The sequence below is a fragment of the Prionailurus viverrinus genome, chromosome A3 (assembly GCF_022837055.1).
Source record: "Prionailurus viverrinus isolate Anna chromosome A3, UM_Priviv_1.0, whole genome shotgun sequence".
NCBI classification, from domain to species: Eukaryota; Metazoa; Chordata; class Mammalia; order Carnivora; family Felidae; genus Prionailurus; species Prionailurus viverrinus.
The window spans coordinates 80023606-80048901 of NC_062563.1; the positions used below are offsets into that span (position 1 = coordinate 80023606).

General features: G+C 36.3%; 1 protein-coding gene across 3 annotated transcripts in view; it reads right to left on the reverse strand.

The window, feature by feature from the left end:
- Positions 1–4047: 4047 nt before the first annotated feature.
- XPO1 (exportin 1) overlaps positions 4048–25296 on the reverse strand; it is a 46002-nt gene continuing 24753 nt past the window's right edge. For all 3 annotated transcript variants that reach the window (XM_047852667.1, XM_047852668.1, XM_047852669.1), the window contains 21 exons: positions 21088–21149; positions 20828–20872; positions 19410–19591; positions 18141–18189; positions 17940–18059; positions 16665–16793; positions 15845–16003; positions 14314–14511; positions 13403–13541; positions 13029–13210; positions 12794–12950; positions 12530–12693; positions 11828–11962; positions 11299–11482; positions 10893–10999; positions 9064–9258; positions 8212–8380; positions 7401–7535; positions 7159–7318; positions 6291–6387; positions 4048–5161 (listed from right to left, as the gene is read on the reverse strand). In XM_047852667.1, coding sequence (XP_047708623.1) covers positions 5015–5161; positions 6291–6387; positions 7159–7318; positions 7401–7535; positions 8212–8380; positions 9064–9258; positions 10893–10999; positions 11299–11482; positions 11828–11962; positions 12530–12693; positions 12794–12950; positions 13029–13210; positions 13403–13541; positions 14314–14511; positions 15845–16003; positions 16665–16793; positions 17940–18059; positions 18141–18189; positions 19410–19591; positions 20828–20872; positions 21088–21149 — 2915 coding nt within the window. In that variant the 3' untranslated portion in view covers positions 4048–5014. The remainder of the gene's footprint in view (positions 5162–6290; positions 6388–7158; positions 7319–7400; positions 7536–8211; positions 8381–9063; positions 9259–10892; positions 11000–11298; positions 11483–11827; positions 11963–12529; positions 12694–12793; positions 12951–13028; positions 13211–13402; positions 13542–14313; positions 14512–15844; positions 16004–16664; positions 16794–17939; positions 18060–18140; positions 18190–19409; positions 19592–20827; positions 20873–21087; positions 21150–25296) is intronic.

Genomic DNA, 25296 nt, shown 5'->3' on the forward strand with positions numbered 1-25296 from the left:
GACACTTTTAAAAAATAATGAAAAAATAACCAAATACTAATTTTAAGTAAAAAAATACCACTAAAGTTAAAAACTCATTAACTATAAATGCAAAAAACATAAACCTAAATTGAACTCCCATTTGGAAGAACACAGGCCATGAAAGACATTCTTAGGAACTCTTGGGGAAACCTGAACATGGACTAGAGATTATGGAATTACTGTTAATTTTTTGAATTTACCCAGCATGTCTCATAGAGATGGAAAGCACAAAAGATAAGGGAGGGCCACCTGGGGGGCTCAGTGTCCAACTTCAGCTCAGGTCAGGATCTCACGGTTTTGTGAGTTCAAGCCCTGTTTTGGGCTCTATGCTAACAGCTCAGAGCTTGGAGCCTACTTTTGGATTCTGTCTCCCTCTCTCTGCCCCTCCCCGGCTCACATTCTCTCTCAAAAATAAGTAAATCTTTAAAAATGTGAACTGCCAAACAAAAAAAACAAAAGATGGTAAGGGAAACTTTATCAGAATAGCACTTATCAAAAGTACTATTTATAGGGGCACCTGGCTGGCTCAGTTGGTGGAACATGCAACTCTTGATGTCAGGGTTGTTAAGTTAGAACTCCACATTGGGTGCAGAGATTACTTAAAAATAAAATCTTAAACAAAAAAGTACTAACAAGTAGTAGGTAAACATGCTTTATGTATTTTTATTTTACAGTTTATTATTTGAGATAAAGAGAGCACGTGTGTTCGCGAGTGATGGAGGGGCAGAGAATTTGAAGGAGACTCCACACTTAGCATGGAGCTTAACTCACGACCAGGAGATCACAGCCTGAGCCAAAATCAACAGTCGGACATTGAACCGACTAAGCCACCCAGATGCCCCTTTATTTAAGCCCAATGTGGGGCTTGCACTCACAACCTGAGACCCAGAGTTGTATGTTTCACAGCAGCCTGTGACGGATTCTTTTATGAACCTCTTTTCCATAAAGATTTACCTTCACATCTTTACAGAATGAATTCTGCTGTTAACTTTTTTGGAGGAAAACTGAACACACACTACCAAATCGACCATTTAGTTCCTCTTGGTATTTTAATAATCTGTTTTTCAAACCCATGCTTGCCTATCTGTGCTGGCATCAAACATGAAATGTCTGCATCCTATGTAAGCCTACCAAAATAATTAGACTCCAACTGAGATAAGGAAATGCCTGTGAAGACTGAACTCACACGTGATTTACTCACTTCTTTATTACAACTCAAAGAGGACATCAGCTGCAACACGTACCAAGAATGAGAAAACACTGCCAACTCAGTGTATCTGAGTCCTGCAAAATGCATAAATTGGCTACAGCAGCCTCTTTTTGAAATTTCATCCATCTGTTCACACTTCTCATGAATAAAAATGCATTGCTTGGTATTTGGTAGACAATTCCTTGCATTACAGATATGGACAGCTCCCTTGCCCAGGCCTTGAGAAAAATTTGGTTGCCACTTCGCACAAAAATACAGAATTGTGGTTACCCTTTGAACAATAAGATATCCTTCCTTAATAACGTTTATGCCCTGCTGCTTCTGTGTCCCTTTTTGTACATACAAGTTAACATTTTGATGTTGGACCTCCTTCTGAAGACACTTAGCAATTAAACTAATACACACAAAAGCCGATGACTAAGTTCACATGTGGAGAAAGTGGTATTGCTGGGATACCAGAAATTAAGAGGGCATGGGCTGTTAAGATATACTCTAATTTGGGGCACCTGAGTGGCTCAGTTTAGAGTCCCGACTCTTGAATACAGCTTGGGTCATGATCTCAATGGTTTGAGATTGAGCCTCACATCAGGCTCTGTGCCGACAGGAGAGCCTGCTTGGAATTCTATCTCCCCAGTCCCTCCCTTGCTTGTGCTTTCAAAATAAACACTTAAAACACACACACACACACACACACACACACACACACACACACAAAGCCCAGATATACTCCAATTTCAGAGCAACTAAAATGTGAAAAAATGCACCCTACAGTTAGCTATGGCATCAGGCATATCGGCAAGTTTCTATATAAATCCTCCGAACCATCCAGGGACTTGGCTCTGGGTTCCCATTTTTGAAAGTTCACGAGTTACCCAAGATTGTCCATCTAATGAGTGCCTAGACCACGATTCAGTGCCACTGACTATGAAAGATAATTCCATTTCTCCCTCACAACAATTGAGACTGGGGGGGTGCCAGGGGTGTCAGTACATTAAACGTCCAACTCTTGATTTTGGCTCAGATCATGATCTCATGGCTCATGAGTTTGAGCCCAGCATTGGGCTCTTTACTGGCAGCACAGAGCCTGCTTAGGATTCTCTCCCCCAGGGTCTCTGCCTGCCCCCATGCTCTCTCTCAAAATAAATGAAAACTTAAGTTAAATAGCGCCATGCCAAATACTAAAATGGCCAGTATCAGTGTGCTTTGCTGTATAATACCTTGAGGGTTATCCAAACATGATCAAAATAAAATCAAGCAAGGAAAAGAAATGTCCAGTCTAAATTTGTTATCACTAGTTTTCTCTAGTTTTGGTCAATTCTTTGTTCAATAGCTAACACAAGCTTCATGCAAGGGACTCAACTATGGGAAAGAGCATACCTCTGATGAAATCTTGTTTAAGAAAACAAGTTTGAGGCTTCTACTTCAATTTATGGATTCTCATTGAATGTATTTACTTTATATAAACATTGAAGAAATACTTCTTCTAGGCTATGGTTCTGTAACTAATTACCCTTATTAAGGTATACATTTAATATCTCATGGACTTCAAAATAATATGCAGGGTTTATTAAAATACAGGACAGTAACAGAAGTCAGAAGAGGAAATGGGAGGTAAGTTATTCTCAATCCAAAAAAATGGGAGGGAAGTTATCTCTCTCTCCAAAAAAACCCAAAAAAACATTAAAGAGTCAAGTTGCCAATCATTTCTAACTCAAAGCGGACTACTGCCAAGGCCTGTTTCCTTGCAACATCTAAAACCTACCAAGAGTGCAAGGGGGTGGGGGTGGGGGCAGGGGTACACAGTGGATGTGCTGGAAGGTAAGAAAATTCTGTATGATCATAGGCAGAAATGGAAACAGCTATTCAGAAACGATGTATTTTACAGCACATTCAAATACAGCATAAACAATCTGAACTTAGGGGCGCCTGGGTGGCTCAATCGGTTAAGCAGCTGACTTCGGCTCAGGTCACGATCTCACCGTCCGTGAGTTCGAGCCCCGCGTCGGGCTCTGTACTAACTGCTCAGAGCCTGGAGCCTGTTTCAGATTCTGTGTCTCCCTCTCTCTCTTCCCCTCCCCCGTTCATGCTCTGTCTCTCTCGGTCTCAAAAATAAGTAAGTGTTAAAAAAAAAGAAAAGAAAAATCTGAACTTGAATTCTTGTGTGATCAAAGAAAACCTCTTAAAAGGTGTTTTTAAGCAAACACCAATGACAACTAAGCAAAGATTTTAACAAAGCTAAAGTCAAAGTTTTCCAATGTTCTTTTAATATATTTAAACTCTTACCATTTACTGCCCTGGAAAAAAGTTTTATGCAGGATTGTATTCCATTGAAATGATAGTTTTGCCAAAGCCTATAAAAATTAAGAGTACAGCAATTACACAATATTGCTGACTCTGCATGAACATGAGGCACTTCAAACGTTTACCTTTTGGTTTAAGTTTATAGATGGTTAGATTCAATCCTCTGGAAACAGGTTCACCCAAGCCACTTTTCTGTTTCTATTCCCCTAGTTGTTGCCCTTTCATGTTTTACAGGACATCTACACATTGTCCTCTTTCTTCCCTTTCTTAAAGGGATATATGGCAACTTTCGGAAGTGTTAGATTTTACATGAATACAATTAAGGCTATCCGCAAGCTTCTTACACTTGGGTTCTCATTCTCTTTGTTACCCCTTAACTCCAGAAACCCTAGAGATAATATTTGTAAACCAACAAGTGTCAAACTTCACTTAATAATGTTACCTAAAATGTAAAACACGTAATAAAACCACTTTCATTAATACAGGAATAATCTTGAGCCAATAAAGGGAGAGAATAAATGTAAACCAAGTTTATTTTGCTTTTTAAGTAGTGTTCTTAAAGCACTACAGCTTGGTAAACAATGTAAATTAGTATAAGTCATCTCAAAAGCCAGAGTTTTGTTTTGTTTGTTTTTTAATGAGTTGTTAAAAAGATGCAGCCTATTCTAACAGGATAAATATTTTTAACCATTTCACTTCGAGTTAATGAAGGCTCACAAATGAGCAACACTCCTCATTGAGGAAAACAAAAAGCTGTTGTCGACAAGCGACAGCACACACACACAAAAACAAAAAGAACTGTGTAAAAATAACTAACTGTGTTCCCATATTTTTTGAAGTCGCTTTACAATGGGATGATATGCACATGATCTTGCTGCAAACTTGCCATACAGACTTGTAATACATGTAGTCTAGACAAACGATTCAGTCCAAGAGGTGCTAACTTCAGACAATGCAGCACTATAATCCTTTTAACAACGCAATTTGTTTTACTCATTATCTTTTCTTCTAGGCTGAAATACAGGCTAGAAAGAAAATGCTCCCTAATTAAAAATTGGTACTGTTTACAGGAAAATTGTGTAATTTTGCATTAGAATTTACAAGTATATGTTCAAATTGAATTTACCTCCTCCCCCCATCCCAGCCACAACATGGGCATGAAGTAAAATTTTTAAAAATGCCTTAATTTTTAACTTCATGCAAACTAAATAAAGATGACCAAAACAAAAGCTTAAACAATGGAAGGATATTTCACAGAAAATTTCTTATACAAAAAACACATAAGAAAAAGGGCCACTAGGTGACATTTTAATTTACAAATTGGCATCATTTTGGTCGACAAATATCCAGATGCTGTTGTTTTCTTCTGCTAACAAGTGTTGCAGAGAGGGAAAAAAACAAAAACCAAAAAACAAAAACAAAACAAAAAAAACCCCAAAAAAACAAAAACAAAAACCAAAAAACCCAGCATCACTTCGGATTTTAATCACACATTTCTTCTGGAATTTCATGTGGATTAAGGATGCCAGGGACAGACATTTGAAGTTTATGTTTCTCTTCCTGAGCCTGTCGAAGGGCTGTTTCTCTTTCTTCCAAAAACAGATCAGATGTATCTTCACCTGCAAACTCCTGTGAAAACAAGATAGTTGAGCTGTCAAAAAAACCAAAACTTTAATTTTGGAAAAAGACCTGCTTTGGAAAAAAAAAAAAAAGCATAGACAAGCACCTTCTTTTGCTTACACAAGAATAGAATTTATCCTTCCATTGGTTGAATTTCTTTTTTTTTTTTTCTTTTATTTTGGGGGTGGGGGGAGAGAATGTGTGTGCATGGTACACATAAGAGCAGGAGAAGGGTACAGAAAGAGGGAGAGAATCCCAAGCAAGGTCTGCACTGTCAACATAGAGCCTGACACGGGGCTTGATCCCACGAACTGTGAGATCATGATCTGAGCTGAAATCTGAGCTGAAATAAATCTGAGCTGAAATGAATTAGAGGCTTAACCGACTGAACCACCCAGGTGCCCCCACTGGCTGGGTTTAATTTATGGTATATTTTTACAATTCTGTGTAGCTAAATTAAAACCAAGGGTGGCAGTTCTGGGGATTAAAAAAAGGTTATATAAGAAGAGGCATGTCTGATATCATATATAGAATGTGCTTCATAAACAAAGATTTAAAAACCTGTTTCATGGGGCACCTGGGTGGCTCAGTCTTGGTTAAGCATCTGACTCTTATTTTGGCTCAAGTCATGATCTCACAGTTTGCGGTGAGTTTAAGCCCCGTGTCAGGTTCTGTGCAGACAGTGTAAAGCCTGCCTGGTATTCTCCCTCCCCCCCTCCCTCTTTCTCTCAAAATAAATGAATAATTAAAAAAAAATTACCTAATTTGTCAGAATTCCCTAAAATGGACTCCTAACTAACCAAATGGGTATAAATCCCCAAAGGGACTGCCAATATATTTCTTCCTCCATTTTCCACAATTTAAAAATCATCTGTAGGATATATTCACCATATTGCAACAGACCTTTATATCATCTAAAATGAATTATGTTAGTAACACATTTCCAAAAACATTTTAAACCCATTCTCTTGTCAACTATGTTTTATAGTTATTCACTGTCAATCAGTCTCCAACTAGGTAAACCTGAATATTATTCAAAAAGTCCATTTTGCTTCACAAAAAAGTGGTTAATTCCACAAAGCAACAACTAATCATATTCAGTCTTAATACTTCTGCCAAGTGCAAAGAAAATACGTACCTTTATTTGTACTAGGAAATCCCTAAGATGTTCCTTGAAAGCAGGAATATCCTGATTTAAGCTGAAAAGCCCTGTCACAAAGAGCTTTACTTGAGCACTGCAAATCAAAACACAACAATTAAATAATCACTATTTTTAAAATGAAAAATGTATGCGTATTAAAAAGCATATTTAGGGGCGCCTGGGTGGCTAAGTCGGTTAAGCGTCCAACTTCAGCTCAGGTCACGATCTTGCGGTCCATGAGTTTGAGCCCCGCGTCAGGCTCTGGGCTGATGGCTCAGAGCCTGGAGCCTGCTTCCGATTCTGTGTCTCCCCCTCTCTCTGCCTCTCTGCCCCTCCCCCGTTCATGCTCTGTCTCTCTCTGTCTCAAAAATAAATAAATGTGAAAAAAAAAATTTTTTTTAAAGCATATTTAGGGGCGCCTGGGTGGCTCAGTCGGTTAAGTGGCCAACTTCGGCTCGGGTCATGATCTCGCAGTCCGTGAGTTCGAGCCCCGTGTCGGGCTCTGTGCTGACAGCTCAGAGCCTGGAGCCTGTTTCGGATTCTGTGTCTCCCTCTCTCTGACCCTCCCCCGTTCATGGTCTGTCTCTGTCTCAAAAATAAATGTTTAAAAAAAAAAAAAAAACGTATTTATTGGGGCGCCTGGGTGGCTCAGTTGGTTGAGCGTCCGACTTGGGCTCAGGTCATGATCTCACAATCCGTGAGTTCTAGCCCCGTGTCAGGTTCTGTGCCGACAGCTTGGAGCCTGGAGCCTGCTTTGGATTCTGTGTCTCCCTCTCTCTCTGCCCCTCCCTCCCCTCCTCATGCTGTCTCAAAAATAAATAAAAACATTAAAAAAAATTTAAAAAAAAAAAAAAAGAATACTTACTCTTGTAGATGAGGGAATGCAGATTTAAGGAGATTTGCCACATATTCCTGAATGAACATTTGGTTGTTAACCGGATTTCCAGGATTTAACGGCGTACTTATTTTTCCTTCTTCAACCAAATTAAACATATATGCAAGTATTGATGCATGCATTGTCAAGCCTGTTGATAAAAAGAACATTATGAACTCCATCATGTAATAGCAATGGAAACCCTTAACATTTTCATGGCTTTATGTGCTTACCAGCAGTATGTGAGGTGTCTGTCACAACAGAAAAGATATGCTGAAGAATATCACAAAAATACGTTTGATAGAAACTCTGAGCTGCAGCTTCTTCTTGTGCAACATTTTGTAAGAGTGTAAAAAGTATCTGTAAGCCTGAAATGTATAGAACACCAAAAAAGTCAATTCTCTCCCTATCAACTCTAAAAACAGCATTACCAAGTACACATCTATTACAGAAACCAATTACTGTTTAAAAACAAAACAGGGGCACCCAGGTGGCTTAATCAGTTGAACATTCGACTCTTGATTTTCAGCTCAAGTCATAATCCAAGAATTGTGAGATGGAGCACAGTATTGGGCTCCACACTGAGCACGGAGCCTGCTCAGGATGACAGCTTTCTTTCCCTCTCTTCAATTTGCACCCTCTCTCTAAAATAAAAATAAGTAGGATAAACCACGACATCTCTAGCAGGAGATGCAAATTTCCTGCTAAAGATGTCGTGGTTTATCCTTATTTTGACCCTTAGTGGCACAGAGGCAAAGCATATGAGGGAAAAGGAAACAAACAGTGGATAAGAGAGGTTCCTCTACTTTGAATTTTATGCCCATTTCCCCATAATTCAATCCTGCCTATGGACTCACTATGGAAGAGATAATTAAACTGCTTTTAGGACTTTCTTAAACCTATATATACAACTGATGCACTCAAACAAATCCCTGATAACAAGTGCTAGCTACCTAGCTACAAATACAGCCCTACCTGTAAGAGTCTATAGGTTATGTATTGGTAGGGCAAATGAACAAAAGGACCTAATTTCTATGTATTTACCTGTATCTGCAACATTCCTCATAGTGTGTTTGAAAGCCCAAATAATGGAGTCCAAAACAAGTTTAAATTGTGCAGGTGGTATAGCCAGAAATGCTGGGAAACAATGAGAATTGACAGCCTGAAGTAGCAAGAAGAAGTTTGTTCTGTGTTCAGGATACTCCTCAAAGTCCTAGAAATAAATGGTGAGAACAAAGTTTCAATGCCTTAATTATGTTAAATGAGACAGAAGAAGTAAACACTAATTTATTACAAAAGTTTGGAGTTGTTAGGGGCCCCCTGGTGGTTTAGTCAGTTAAACGTCCAACTCAGATCTCAGGTGTCAGGCTCCACCCTGACAGTGCAGGGCTGGCTTGGGATTCTCTTTGTCCCTCTACCTGTCTGCCCCTCCCATGCTAGCTAGCATGTGCATGCTCTCTCTCTCAAAGTAAACAAAACAAAAAAACCCACATAAAGAACATCACATTTTCTAGTAACTCCGAGTATTACTACCACTTTATGATAGGGACTTTGAGACTGCTAATAGAGATTTGAAATTTTACCTACTGTGTAAATTCAGACTTACATCTACATTTTTCCTTCTTGCTTAATGTATTTTCCCATTTCTTATAAGCATAAATGCTAGCTGCTATTTGAATGTTACATACAGCCTATCAAATTTACCCCTATTTGGCTGTTAAGATCTCTTTTAACAGAAAAAAATTTTAAAAAGTATTTCTCTTGTCTGCAAGTTCAAATATTTAACTCCAGATTTTAAAACTTATACTATTCTCATAAGTATCATTTATGCTTTCAAGAATTGCAAGGATACATACTGCAAAATTCCTCATTACAACTGTAAGGTAAACCACATACCTTATTTATCATATTCAATGTGCATTCAAAAACAGCATCAAATATTTGAGGTATTTCAGCTGTTATATGTCCTCCTAACTTATTGACAATAATAGCCATAGTACTAAGCACTTCTGGTTCTCTAGCAGCGGGGACATTTCTCTGATAATCAATGAGAACTGCATCCAATAGAGGAGGAACAAAATTTTCGGCTACCTGTTAAAAAAAAAAAAAAGTTGTATTCTATGTGTATTTGCTAATAACTAATATAGTTAGATGGGTATTGTACTGACATTTAAGTTAAGTATCTGCTTAAGACTGGAAAACTGCACAATTTAATTTGGTTTTGGAGACTAAAACTTTTTTTAGCAAAAGAAACCAAGAAATTTTAATAGGCTGGGAAGAGCCAACAACCTATTGTAGAGTACAAGTTTGTTATTACCAAGGCAACTGCAGCCCCATATCAAGCAAGTGGCTCCATGTTACTATGATAGGACCAGGATTCTATGTGAGATAACTTAGCTAAATGGAAAGAAAATTCCTCCTAACCAATACTATCACTTTCGTCAATGCATAGTATCTGTAAAAACCATGCAGATTCATATATAATAAAAAATAGACACCCATTCAATGATTTTTTTTTTAACTTAATGAATACTAACTGGTAAGTATCTTAATGAACAAAAATAATAACCATCCCTTACACTTGTAAAAGGAATTGGAACTGTACCAGAAAGACCATGGGTTTCCATGTCTCAATAAACAGGATCTTAAGGTGTAACTTACATGCTTTTAATAGTTTCTTTACTAAGACATGGACATTAAATACAAGCAATGTTTCTTGTAACTGAAGATTACCAGTGTTAGTAGTGTCCTACCATACAAAACAGATCTAGTAAAAATTTAAGAATAAGCACATTATTTTTCCAATAAGCCACTTGTTCTTAGACCAGAACTGGTTTCTCATTTTACTCTCAACACTGTAATAATTCTTTTCCCACAAACTGAATCTTCAGTGTGTTTTTCAGTATTTTATCGTGAGAACTGCACAGTTTTCTGAACAAATTTCCTGAAAATATGTTAAGGAACAACACTGAAATTTCAACATTATGGAAGTAAACAGCACATGTGTCAACCAGTGTTTCCACGTAGCAATGATGAACAGAAAAGGATTTTTTGCAATGTTCCAAGGAAAGAGAATGAAATGGTAGAATAAATAAAGAATACACATTAAAAAAAAATGAACTTTTTCCCAAGTTTAATTTCTGAGAACCAATTAAAACCAAAAGAAGTGGGGAACCTGGGTAGCAGAGTTGGTTAAGCATGCAACTCTTGATCTCGGCTCAGGTCATGGTCTTGTTCTTGAGCACCAAGTCCAGCTCTGCTTTCACAGTGTGGAGCCTGCTTGGGATTCTCTCTCTGTCCCTTTCCTGCACGCACACACTCTCTTTCAAAATAAATAAATAAACAAAACAAAAAACCTAAAAGAAGAGATTTTTAATCCCTGTAACTGGGAAAGCGCTTAATCTCACTGCAGAGGCAAACTAATGACAGCTTTGTAAATTGCTCTGAAAAATCCCAAAAGAACACAAAAAATTTTACCCTATCCGTAGAAAAATGAAATGGCTTGAGCTACCTTGTTACATATCACCACTGTCCCCCACTAAGGGCAATTTCTTAGGAACATGGTATATATTAACTAATATTTTAAAGTATTTGAGGACTAAAAAAATAGGACACTAAAATAATCCCCCCCCAATATGTGCGTCGAAATTACCTTTAATTGGGCAATATGCATATATAGGAAAATACAACATCCACTTAAACAAAAGGTGTAACGTTTCACTTACCATCTGTGGATCATTGGACCGGCTCACCCAACCAGATATTAACTTTAAAGTTTCCCTTTTTACAGTTCGCATACTTCTAATCAACGGTTGCTTTGTAACCATCTCACCTAAAAAATACAATCCAGTGGAATCCAACTTGACAACTAAAATTCTACATCAGTAGTTTGTTTCAGACACTATTAGCTCCCATTTACCACACAAAAACTTAAAGACAGAGGCACAGAAATAAATGTACCGGGAAAACAAAATTAGACTAATTTTACAAGGGAAAGGGAATTCAACTGGTTAAAAATAATTGTCTGGGGTCATGTGGGACATTGGGAGAGTTAAATTAAATCTGTGAGAAATGAATGTTTAAAGAACTGACTTGTCATACACCACTCCACAAAAGTTCAGAATCACTTACCATTAGCTTGGATAGCTGCTGAAATATTTTCACTGAGGCACTTGTATACATTAAGCATATCTAAATAAATTCTCCCAAGCTGAATTACAAAGGGGTGTCCGACAGCTTTGCAGGCTCTAACATTTGTTTTCAATATGCTACCGAGCTGCTTGACTGTTTCAGGATCTTTAAGTATATCCACATTCTGTGAAGGACAAGTAACAAAATTTCATTTATCACATGAAATTTACCTTTGTAATTACTAAAGGAAAAAACACTACCTACACCTTACTCCAAACCACCCGCACATTTATAATCTGAGAGTAAAACAAATACAAAAATCTTTATTGCCTATGTCTACAAGAATAGAAAGTGTCCCACTAAACCATTGAAACAGAGTAAGATTATAGTGTAATTCTTTTTAATGTGCAAAACTGCAGAAACCATTCATGGATAACGAATACACATCCAAGGTACTGAATTCATTACTTTTTGTAAATAACATGTCTTGCATTCCGTTAGAACTTTGAAAAAAAGTAGTAAAACTTACTTTGGTTGCCTGCTGGATTATGCTATCCCAAACCTGATTAGGAAGTAGCATATATTTTTCTATTAAATGTTCTTGCACTGTTTGGTCTGTTTGTGCACCAATCATGTACCCCACAGCTTCATAAAATGTATGGACCTATGTAAAAAGGCAGACATTTTACTTAAGAAAAAAAAAGTTCACTTATTTGCGGGGGAGGCAGGGAGGAGACTAAGACAGAGAGAGCACATGCATGGGAGAAGGGGAGGGGCAGAGAGAGAAAACCTCAAGCAGGTTACACTCTGTCAGCACAGCCACTGACATGGGGCTCGAAGCCATGAACCACAAAGATCATGACCTGAGCAGAAATTTAGAGTCAGATGCTTAACCAGATGAGCCACTCATGCGCCCCCAGATATTTTACTTTAATGCATCATAAGGAAAGCAATTCATGTTTGTAGTGGAACTCATTTTATGTGTGAGAAATAACTTGCATCAGGTAGACAAATAGCCTAACAAACTTCTGGTTAAATTTTTGCTCATTATGAACATTTAACCACTCCAACAGAGAGGTGGGTGGAGGGATAGGTGAAATAGGGAGGAGGATTAACACGTGTACTTATGATGGGTCCTGAGTGATGTATGGAACTCTCTATTCCCATTAAACGCATTCCGATTAAAACAGTAGTCATTTTCTAAGAGAGATATACTCAGAGCTCTACATACCTGTTGAGGCTGAAGATCACAAATTATGGTGTTGATATTGTTCAAAATTTCATCAATAAATGGCATTACTTCTCCAACCTGAACCTGAACAAAATGCCTGCGGCATTTTTGAGCTATTTTAATGAAAGTATCACAAGCCATATCTTGGACTCCGTCATGGGTCTCTAAACAAAACAAAAACATTTATCATAAGATTTTCAAGAAAAAATGTTTTTGTTCAAGAACCATAGAATAACTAAGTAATATATATTAAAGAGGATTTACCATGCATGAATTCAAACAACTTGTTAACTACAGTCTTCAGAAATTTCCAGTGAGCTCTTAAAAATCTTGGATATTGACCTACTATGTACATGATATTTGAAGCGATAATAGCTTTATTATCTTTGCCTCTTTTCTGTTCACATAATCCTAATAGATCCTGCAAAACAAGAGAAATTTCAGTCATTTAGAATAAAATACAGTGACCTAAAGGTTCCAGTTGCTACCACTTGCATACCTTTATAACAGTAACAAGAAATCGTTTTTCATCCTCTTCATGCATTGCTCCACTAATGGAGCCTATTGCCCAACACAATGTATTCAAATTTTTCCATGACCACTCTGTACCATTCACTTGATTGTGAAGCTTCTCAGTCATTATTCTTTCTGTATCTACATAATCCAGGTGAGTGAGATAAACTATAAAGGAAGGGAAAAGGTTCCAAAACGTCAAATAGCAAAACTCTATGAATAGAAATAAATATTAACTAAGAAATAACAGCACATTAATAAAGATGGTTGTTGACAAATTCAGAAAACTATACATTTCCTAGTATTTTCACAAGAGAATTCCAAAGATGAAGATTAAATTGACAGCATTTATTAACTTACCTAATGTTTCTCTCATATTCTTATACAAATTAATGGAATCTGTATCCTTCATGAATTCTCTTACAACTTCTCCCTGATCATTTTCTACAACCAATACTTCCTCTGGTTTAGCCATACGACTAACCATTAATAAACGGACCTATTCAACAAATACACAAGAAAAACCTGTTACCTCTATGAAATCAGCCACAACCAGCATAGGAAAAAAAATTAAGAATAAGCACTTTATACTTAGACCAACATACCTCCCAAAATTGTTCTCACAATATAAAATATAGACATTTAGAAAATAGAATTCTACAGTAAGTTTTCTAATGTTATTTATCATGAATAAACATCTACTGTTAAGTTTCCTGTGTCTCATCTAGAGATTGATTCAGTAGATTGGTAAGTGATCTCTTAACTTGCATTTCTTTTTTTTAAACTTTTAATGTTTATTTATTTTTGAGAGAGAGACAGACAAGAGTGCGAGCAGGGGAGGGGCCGAGAGACAGGGGGAGACAGCATCTGAAGCAGGCTCCAGGCTCTGAGCCGTTAAAACAGGACCTGATGCGGGGCTTGAACTCACAAAAGGTGAGATCACGACCTGAGCCTGAGCCAAAGCCAAAGTAGGCTGCTTAACCCACTGAGCCACCCAGCACCTCTTAATCCGCATTTCTAACAAACTCACTGGTGGTGCTGATGCAGTATACTCGTAAGGCCACACTACTAAAAACCAAAGCTCTTAAACCAATCCCTTTCAATGGTCTAGTTTTGAACAGGCATGAAGAAGTTGGATTCAATTTTTGCAACTCTTTTATTTGGATAGATCATAAAAGCCAAAATAAAATAAAACCTACCATTTGCATTTAGTCTTCAAAATCACAGCAAGGAACAGGAAGAGTGAGCAATCAACCACCCAATTGAGTTACCTTGGATAACACGGGCAAATACAGCTGTCTCCTGGGAGGAACATCAAAATGTTGGCTTCCAGATAGCAACGGAGAAGCAGATGTAGAGAATGGGCTCTCTCTATAGAGTTCAGCTGCTAAATGATTCCAGTACTCAAGACAAATCTTAAAGATTTCAGTTTCCTCCACTTCTGATACCAACAACATATAATGAAGGGCCTACAAAGAAGACCAAAACTATCAAAATAATCCTTAGACATTATTATCCTGCCACAAATTGCCTTCCACTCGTTACATTAACAGGAAATAAAAATTCATGCTTCATTTTACACAACTCTGTTTCATCATTCATCTAACACACTACAGATATTCTGTAGGAACAAATTGTGCTTTCTTCTTCATCCCTTTTTTTAAATGTTTATTTTTGAGAGAAACAGAGAATAAGTGGGAGAGGGGCCGAAAGAGAGAGGGAGACACAAAATTCTAAGCAGGCCCCAGGCTTTGCGCAGTCAGCACAGAGCCCAACACGGGGCTCAACCAACAAGCCAGATCATGACCTGAACTAAGTACGAAGTTGGATGCTTAACCCATTGAGCAAAGCAGGCGCCCTTCTTCTTCCTTTTATTAATGTTTCATTAATTTGTTTTTGAGGGAGAGAGAGAAAATCCCAAGCAGGCTCTGTGCTCAATCTCATGAACCGTAATCAGGAGTTAGGACTTTTAACTGACTGAGCCACCCAAGGACCCCAAACTGTGTCTTCTGACAGGTCCTGGAATACTTCAAAAACCTTATGTAGTTATTAGCCAATACATATGTTAATTAAGTCCCCTAAAAAGGTATGGACATTTAGTACCAATAGTAAAGTGTAAACAATCCAAATATCCATCTACTCAGGAGTGGACATGCAAAATATGATATAATCATACAATGGAACATTATTCAAAGAATAATGGGATGAAACACAAAGAAATGAAATATATAGGCTGTAAGATGAATGAACCCTAAAAACATGCTAAGTGAAAGAAGCTAACTACAAAAACCATGAGCCCATTTATATGAACGGTTCAGAATAGGTAAACCCACAGAGAGCAAATAAGTGGTTGCTAAGGAGCTGGGGGGAGAGCAGAATGAGGGATTATTTTAATAGGTATGTCATCCTTTGTGGGTGATGAAAAGGTTTTAGAAAAGGTGACAGTTGATAACACTGTGAATGTCACCGAACTGTACACTATAAAATACAGTTTTACGTTACATGCATCACACTTCAATTTTAAAGACTATCTTTAAAAATAGTCTTGAAATGTCTGAGTACCCTTTAGGAATTTAATTTTGATAATAAAATTACTGATCTGGCATTATTGAGAATATAAAAAAGCAAATTCAGCTTGTAACTCAGAACATATTTTTATGCACTGACGAGTAAGAGGTAAGAAGATACATCAAAGGTACAGACATTAATAAAAGGGTAGACATTTTAGAACAAAGGCATTTCTGAAAAAGCTTTCATTATGTAGAGAAGAATTTCAGAAGCCAGAGGCTTCATAAAGCCTACCTCCATGAGTGTTTCCCTGAGATTTAACCTTTTTTCTATAAGTTGACCATGTTCCTTAAGAAAGGTGCAGAGAAACAAACTGAGATTCTGAATAAAGTTCTGTTCATCATCTTTTCCATTTGAGTACGCAAGTCGAATATTGGTATTTAAAGGTAGCATCTACAAGTTTAAATATGGACCATTAGTCTGAGCCTGTATTTTAAAACCCACAAAAGACATTATTTCTAAGCCCTAAAATTTGATCTCCTTGTTACTAATATTAAACCATAGACTTAAAAAGATTATTCTTCACTAGAAACCTTTGGTTCTTTATAGTTGTTTTTGTGTTCTGGCTTCTGATTTTTAAAAATGCTACAAGAGATAAGATTTCTTTTCAATTTTTCCGTTATCAGACTTTTCCTTCCTTAATGTTATTAGAAACAAAAATATTCAAGTAATTCGTTCGTATTGTAAACACAAACTGTTATGTAGTATTAGGAGTAACATTCCGAATAATTTCCTACATACCTACTCAAGATTGTACTGGCCCATGTCTTTAGTTTAGAGACATAAGTTTTCAGAAGAAAAGCTAATACTTAAACCTCAGGTTTCCAAGTTTTTAAATTCTGTTTAAATACATTACTATGATACTCCCAGAATCTTTATTTCAAGGAATTTTCAAAATGTTCACTAAAACCTCTACCTAATCTTATTTTATATAATAAATACACAATCACATTATAGCAGATCTGTTATGATTGATTAGTTGTGACAAAGCAGTTCAACCCAACTTTTTCCAAAGCACTAAAATTATTTAGTCTGTTGTTAAGTGTTGTATTACCTGTTTTAGCTGCATCATTGTCAGTGTAAATAATGTTACAAATTGTTCCTCATATTGGCTTACACTTACACCAGCAATCTCAGTGAGGCACTTCAGAGAGACATTTCGAAACATTGGAACATTCAGGAACTATTTTAATAAACGAAGCATAAAATTAAATGGCCATTAATACTTTACTAACAATTAAAAAAATAAAGGTTTTAACAATTGAGAACATAAGAGGGAAAAAAAACAGATAAATGGATAGATAAATTTTGTTTGCACATATATTTTGAGGAAATTTCATTATATATCCAATAGACAGTAAAAGCTTCAGGAGCAAACTGTGCTTTATTTTGATAGGTCTTCAGACATCTAAAACACAAAGTTGCTTAGTGACTTTCCCACAATCTATTATATGGCTTAATTAAGGACATTATATTTTATGCATAGTCTAAGAAAGTCCCAGGATTTACTTAGGATTTTAAGAGATGGGCAGCACACCTAGGATTAACAAACGTGTGATAAAATTGGCATACCATTTGTGGATGGCAATTTGGTAAGCACCAAAAACCTTAAAAAAGAAATAACAGACATGCCTATTGCCCTGATAACATGTATAAAATTTTTGCAAAATAAATATTTAGAAAAGTAGATTAAGTGTCATTATTATTTAACAATGTTTCCTCTGCAGTACAACTGACAATAAGTTTTATATATAATTGTCTACCAATACAATGTCTCAAGTATTATAAATTCACATATTAGAACAGAGTATTACCTCAATGAACTGAACTATAAAGCCTCAAATGTTAAGTTATAATAAGGCCTTAATTAGGCATACAAATTTATTCATCGTATCTGCCAAGAAAACATCTGGAAAAATAATACACCAATTGGTACCCAGTCATCTCTGGATGAACAATTATTAAGACCTCATATAGGCTAGGCATTACACACTATTGGTTTAAAAAAAAAAAAACAAAATGGAAAAAACCCAGACTTTGTTTTATAGAAATGTCCCTTGATTTACCTTACTGTGACCTATACAATCAACTAAAATCAAATCAAATCTGTTAAACAGTGGTTCACATGGATTTCTAAGATTTCTGACACCATTTCAAAGAATTACCAGCTGCAACTAATGAAAAATTCTCCTGAGCAGTTTTCTCATCTTAGAAATAACACTAGTTATACCTATAAATGCAAAATGGTTTTTCTATAGCACAGAGCATTACAAATTATGAGCATATGCCAACTAGACAGTGAAAAAGAACTGAAATGTATTCACTATACCTTATAAATTAATGTGCTGATTAACTTGGTCTCAAAAATATATCCCAGTGGAATCCAATTAAGAAATCTGAGCAATGTTTCCAAAGTTGCATGTACAAGTGGAGCATTTTGGGAATTTTCCTATTAATGAAAACATACCTGGTAAATAATCCTCTTCCTATAATTAACTGTTACTTAAAAAATGAAATCAAAAGCACTTACCATCACAAACTGACACAGCTGGAAAATTTGCGAGAATTCATTGCACATGCTAAAAGAAAAAAGTAAACTGTTTAGAAGACACAAATACTGTAATTATTTACATAGTAAGAAAATTACTAAAAATGTCACCAATCTGGTTGCTAAAAATTTGAGTCACTTCTATTTAAACACAAATATCAATAACTTCATCAAAAGCTACAAAAGTTACTAAAACTACATGTAGTATAACTCTTTCAAAGCTTACCCATAAAGAATACTATAAAGAGCACATAATTTGATTTTGTGGAGATTTTTGTTTTCCTTTAATGTGAGTAATTTCAATCCATCTGGTCTTTTTAGTGATTTTTTATTTTTAAAAAATTGTTTATTTTGAGGAGTGGGGGAGGGAATGCGAGGGGCCAGTGAGAGAGAGAGAGAGAGGGAGAGAGAATCCCAAGCAGGTTCTGTACTGTCAGCAACAAGAGGCTGACACAGGGCTCAGTCCCATGAACCATGAAACCATGATCTGAGCTGAAAACAAAGAATTGGGTGCTTAACCAACTGAGCCACCCAGGCGCCCCTAAGATTTTATTTAAGTAATCTGTATACCCAACGTGAGATGTGAACTTACAACCCTAAGATCAAGAAGAGTCGCATGCTCTACTGACTGACCCAGCCAAGCACCCAAAATCAATCTGTCTTTTAAATCAAGATAGTTGAAACAAAACTCTGCAAAATAAGAGGGGTGGCATTATATATATGTATCCTAAATCCTAAAATATGCTTATACACCAAAACAGAGACAAACTTGTGAAGTCTGAAGCTAGTTTGAATATATAAATGTGAAATACTGCTGTGCCCTACTGACGAGAACAAATTTTTATCACTAAGTGAAAAAATAAAGTGGCCTGCTTCCCAGGACACAGGACTGGTAACAATTCAGTTGACATTTGGACCCAAGTCATTTCCTTGAATTATATTTAGTCACCATATAAAAACAGATCCCAAAGGTTTCTAGAAACTCCACACCTATACTCCTTTTGCATGAGATGTATGAAGTTATTTTGCTGGGACAATGAAGTATGACATCCTATCTTTATCATCACACATAATTTTTCAAGGCTCCAGATTTAGAATTACTAGGTCCACTCTAGGACTATTTAAATTTGTATACAAAAACAATTAAAAGTAATTTAACATATTTACAATCTCAAAAATTTATAATCTACCTCCAAATTCCTGGACATCCTTTCAGAAAAGCTTAAATTCTAAAGCAAAATAATTACTTGCCTGTCTTTTAAATGCTTAGCTTTCACTTGAGTTATTTGTCCACTAGAGAAATCAAATACTTCTTCACTCAAGAGTTTAAGAATCACCATATTATTCTGACAGAGACTTTCACTAGTCCTACTTGCTCCAACAATGTCACTGATAAAAGTTGGCCAGTGTTTTGGCCATTCTTGTTTCAGTATCTGAAATAAGATAGGAAATGTTAATTTCATTTTACTTCTCAATGGCAGATAAAGCAAGAGTGAATAACAACCACTTTTCATTTTTTCCCCCTTGAAATGTGCCAGCCTCTATGGAATCAACTAGATAAAGTATATATATATAGAAAAAGTATAAAACTTTATAGATAAAGTTTTCGGCTTCAAATGCCCAGGACTCCTCTCAGTTTTCCCAATTGGTATAGTCTGGTTCCTTTTTCTTTTTTAATTAAAGATTTTAAGTAATTTGTACACCTAACGTAGGGCATGAACTCATAACCCCAAGATCAAGAGATGCATGCTTGCGTGTTCCACCAACTGAGCCAGCCAGGTACCCTGGTCTAGTCGGTTCTAATACGCATGCATATCAATACAAGCTGGATACACACGTACATATTATCCTAGTAGATATAAAGATCTAACTCTAAGCAGTAAAAACATGATGGGCAGAGAGGCTCATTTTCTCATATAAATTTGGAAGGCAGCATTATAATTGGGGATGGAATCATCTTTGACCAAAGTCTAATGAACTGTATTACATTTTAAAGTCTATACTATATATTATGCATACTAGGATTTTCCCAACCAGATATTCCATATAGTACCTGTTATTATAAGAGGTAACTAACTTCTTTGTACTTCTCTCCATCCCAAAGATAGGCTGACAACAAAAAGTCCCCAGGATAAAAGCGTAACTTAATGAAAACCCAAATGTTTTCATCACTTACTAAATGGAAAAATCTGTATTTTTTCCTCACATACCAATTAATGTTCTCAGGAAAACTTTTGCAATATTATAAAAAATATGTAAATACAAAATTCAAAAGTGAGATTATTAGATAAGTTTGAAAAACAGACTAGGTGTAGAGATCGGTTTAAGGAATGTTGAATTCAAAAGCAATGATTTATGAATTAAAATGGAGACAGATGACATGGAAAAAAAGTATGCACAGGAACAGGCAAATGAAAAAACTGTAATGGGTCTGATCCATACTGGAGCCACAGAAGTGATGAACTTACAGTATATGAAGTTTTCAACCATAGCAAAATTACAATTTCAAATGCGAAAACGGCAGATTATAGTTATTGTAAAAACTATTATTACTTTAAGATGTTAGTCTAGCTATTTGACAAAGTAGGTTTGAATATTTTGTTCCAGTAATCAGCCTAACTGAAGCATTAATTATTCTATGGAAAACAGTAAATCAAGTAAAAGCTTACCTGAACAAGAATCATATTTAATTTTCCAATATACACCTTTTCCTTCTAAGAAAAGAAAAAAGTTTAGATTAAATGAATGTCTAAAATAAGAAATAGTAAGAACACAAGCAAAGGGATTCCTCTGAAAAAAATGAATGCAGACCTACTGTAAATGATTGTACATATATGTTTGTATGTCTGTGACAGGAGTAGATTTAAGCTGAAGATTCATTATTTAAATGATTTTAAATTCTCACACTAATTTCCAAAAATGGTCTTACCTCTACACAAGTTGGGTCAGATGACGTCTTGATAATGAGGCCAACAACGTATTTTTTAATTCCTATTAAAAAAAAATATTCAACACTTTCATAGCACGCCAATAAATCATCAGTAACAAAAAACCGAGGAAGGGGAAGATAAAAGGTCAGATAATAAACCCCAATCCCATCAGAAATATTTACATTTTTGAATGATGCCCATCATTTTTGAGTACTACCCTTTAAATTTTAACTTTTGTTAACTTTACCACATGTATAGGTTTAACAACTACAGATTATATTCTAAGATATTCTTTAATGCTATATCAGTCAACATGTAATTACAAAAAAAACTCCACCAGGGATTAATTTGTTGTTCATTTAAATAAACTTGTTTTTATGGTTAAAACTACAAAACCCCTGAAAAGCATTCTAAGTAAGTTTATTGAAAATATATTTTTTTGGAAAAAAATTTTTAACATTTATTTTTGAGACAGAGAGAGACAGAGCATGAACAGGGGAGGGTCAGAGAGAAAGGGAGACACAGAATCTGAAACAGGCTCCAGGCTCTGAGCTGTCAGCACAGAGCCTGATGCGGGGCTCGAACTCACGGACTCAAACTCATGGACCACGAGATCATGACCTGAGCTGAAGTCCGATGCTTAACCGACTGAGCCACCCAGGCGCCCCTATTGAAAATTTCTAAATCAAGATTAGATGCTGTTTCCCTTTTCAAATTTAATTGTAACATTAAGGTATTCCTAGAAACTTTTTATTTTGAGGAAAGTACACCTGAGCAGGAGAGGGGCAGAGAATCCCAAAGCAGGCTCCTCACTGCGCAGAGCCTGACACAGGGCTTGATTTCACCAACTGGGAGATCATGACCTGAGCTGAAATCAAAAGTTGGATACTTAACCGACTGAGCCACCCAGGCTCCTGAGGTAGAAATGATTTTAACTTGTCCCCTCCACTACAATACACAAGAATTAAGGAGAAAGCTTTGTTTATAATGTTATTTACTTAAGGATATCTTAATAGTACAACCTATTCTTTAAACAACAAAGACTTCTTGCCTGTGATTTTAATTCACATCATTCAAAATTTACAGAACATCTATTATAAGTTCCCTTCAGTTTTAAAATTACACAGTGCTCCTACATCAATACATCCAATGGGTTTGAGAGGTAGGACCCTTAAATAAACAAATTATGATTTCCTACCATACAAAAACTATTCTCACATTTAATTTAGGCTTTGGTACCAAACGATCATCATCTTTGACAGCTATCTGACCTTTGGAAATACAGTTCAAGAGCTTCTGGAACTATGTTGCCCCAAGCTTTATGTAACAAATTTGGAACTCAGGGAGAGGGGATTTGCTAAGAAATTTACCCGTAATATTAAGCAGGAAACACAGCTGACATGAAGGCAATAAAATGTTGATCTGATTGTAAAATCATCTCAATACTTCATGTGCTGAAGTATTAAATTTATTCCATTTGTTCCTCCATTTTCTTTCATATTCCAAGCAACTAAACATTAAAATACACTAATTATGTAAATAATTTCCTTATTGTAAAAAAACTACTAGTCCAATAAAGTCACACGAGAGCTATTTATCAACTGAAAATGTCATGTTAAATGGTATCAATATTCACAGATTAAGAGACATTTAAAAAACTGTTTGATAAGTGCCAAAAATTTAATTGTTATATACAATCTAATATAAACTATCTCATTTACGTTTTTTTTAATAAAAAAAGTTTTTTAATGTTTGTTCATTTTTGAGACACACACACACACACACACACACACACACACACACACACACACACACACTCTCTGAACTAGGCTCCAGGCTCTGAGCTGTCAGCACAGCTGACACGGGGCTTGAACCCACAAACCATGAGATCATGACCTGAGCCGAAGTCGGGATTCTCAACCAACTGAGCCACCCAGGCACTCTTCATTTACATTTTTAAAAGCTAGTTCTACCCTAGGCAAAGACCACAATACTAAATGCTGCAGACAAAATCTATCAATTAATGCTAAAAAAGAATGGGAAAACCTTTCAGAAAAAATAAGGTACCAGTGTGATCTCAATTATCCCAAGATCGTTTTCAAGGAAAAAACCCAGTAATTTTGTTAAAAAAACAGCAGGAACCACCATAACCAGATAATAAATGTTAATAATAAATAAATGTACTAGCATTACATACCCTGTCTTGGTGGACTGAGGACACAACGCCATTATTTTTAAAAAATTTTTATTGTTTGGGGCGCCTGGGTGGCTCAGTCGGTTGAGGGTCCGACTTCAGCTCAGGTCACGATCTCACGGTCCGTGAGTTTGAGCCCCACGTCGGGCTCTGGGCTGATGGCTCAGAACCTGGAGCCTGCTTCTGATTCTGTGTCTCCCTCTCTCTCTCTGCCCCTCCCCTGTTCATGCTCTGTCTCTCTCTGTCTCAAAAATAAATAAACGTTAAAAAAAAAAAAAAAAATTAAAAAATTTAAAAAAAAAACAAAAAAACAAAAAAACAAAAAAAAAAAAAAATTTTTATTGTTTTATTTATTTTTGAGAGAGAGACAGCATGAGTGTGGAAGGGACAGAGAGAGAGAGAGAGGGAGCCACAGAATCCAAAGCAGGCTCCAGGCTTTGAGCCAACATCTGATGCCCAACCGACTGAGCCACCCAGGCACCTGGGACATACAACACCATTACGACATTCTTACCAAAAAATCATGGAACCTCCATTTAATCCCGAGGAATTAAGACAAACCTAAACTGAAATACACTCTACAAAATAAAATGATCAAAACTCATCAAAAGTGTCAAAGATGTATCAAGCTAGGATTAAGAACCATCACACATAAGAACACTAAAAAAAAAACCACACTAAGCTGTAGAACAGAAAAAGGCCTTTCGAAAAAACACGTGAAATTTAAATGGGCATGTTTCAGTTAATAGTACCGAACCAATGTTCTTTTCATGGTTTTGATAAAATTTTTTAATGTTTATTTCTGAGATAGAGACAACATTGAGCGGGGGAGGAGTACACGGTGGTGGGGGGCGGGGGACGACACAGAATCTGAAGCAACTTCCAGCCTGAGCTGTCAGCAAAGAACCTGACACGGGGCTCGAACTCACAAACTGCAAGATCATGACCTAAGCTGAAGTCGGATGCTTAACCGACTGAGCCACCCACGCAGGCACCCCCCCCCCGCTATGGTTTTGATAATTTTATTATGGTTGCAGAAGCTTGTTAGTATTAGAATAAACCAAAAGGTATTAAGTGCATTCTGTATTTTTTGGGCAACATTTCTACAGTCTAAAATTATTTTAAAACAAGAAGAAGGCTATGTGGACACAAAATCAGGTCTAGTTTTAATAAGACTACTAAAAAAAGGAAATAAGATTATCAAATTTGTTTTATTAACATTTATTTTCAGATTGCACAGCACACATGAGCAGGGGAGAGGCAGAGAGAGTCCCAAGGAGGCTCTGCACTGTCACCAACCGAGCTCCCCAGGTGCTCTGAGTATCAAACTTATTTTAAAACAAGTGCTTCTGTACATGAATCATTTATTTTAACAACCATACATCAGTTTTAAAAAACAAGCTAGGTGCGCACCTGTGTGGCTCAGTTGATTAAATATCCAACTCGATTTCAGCTCAGGTCATGATTTCAGAGTCTTGTGAGTTCAAGCCCAGTGTAGAGCTCTGTGCTGACAGCATGGAGCCTGCTTGAAATCCTCTCTCTCTCCCTCCCTCCCCCCTCCCCAGTGTTCTCTCTCAAAATAAATAAACTTAAAAAAAAAAAAAAAAAAAAGCTAAATTTTACCAATTAGTTAGGCTAACCCACAAAACAATCCCACATATCCTTAGTGTCCAGAAGGTTTAACCAAAATGTAAATATTTTATCGCTGGTCCTTCTGTTCTTTACATAAATTACTACTACTAAGGCATCTTTAAAAAATTAAATGACAATTCGAAAAAAAATATGAACAATAAACATCCCTCTGAATCCTCTTAACACAGGAAACAGCCTAAAAACAGAAACAAATATATTGCCTTCTCTCTGTTAAAGGAGAGACAATACCATATAATGAGATTTAGTAGTTTTCTTCTTAATCTGTCATAAGGAATGAAACAATGTCTAAAACCACTATTGCTGCCTCTATTTGGAACACATATTATCTGTTTGGAGGCTTTTCTCAGCCTCAGGGAACAGT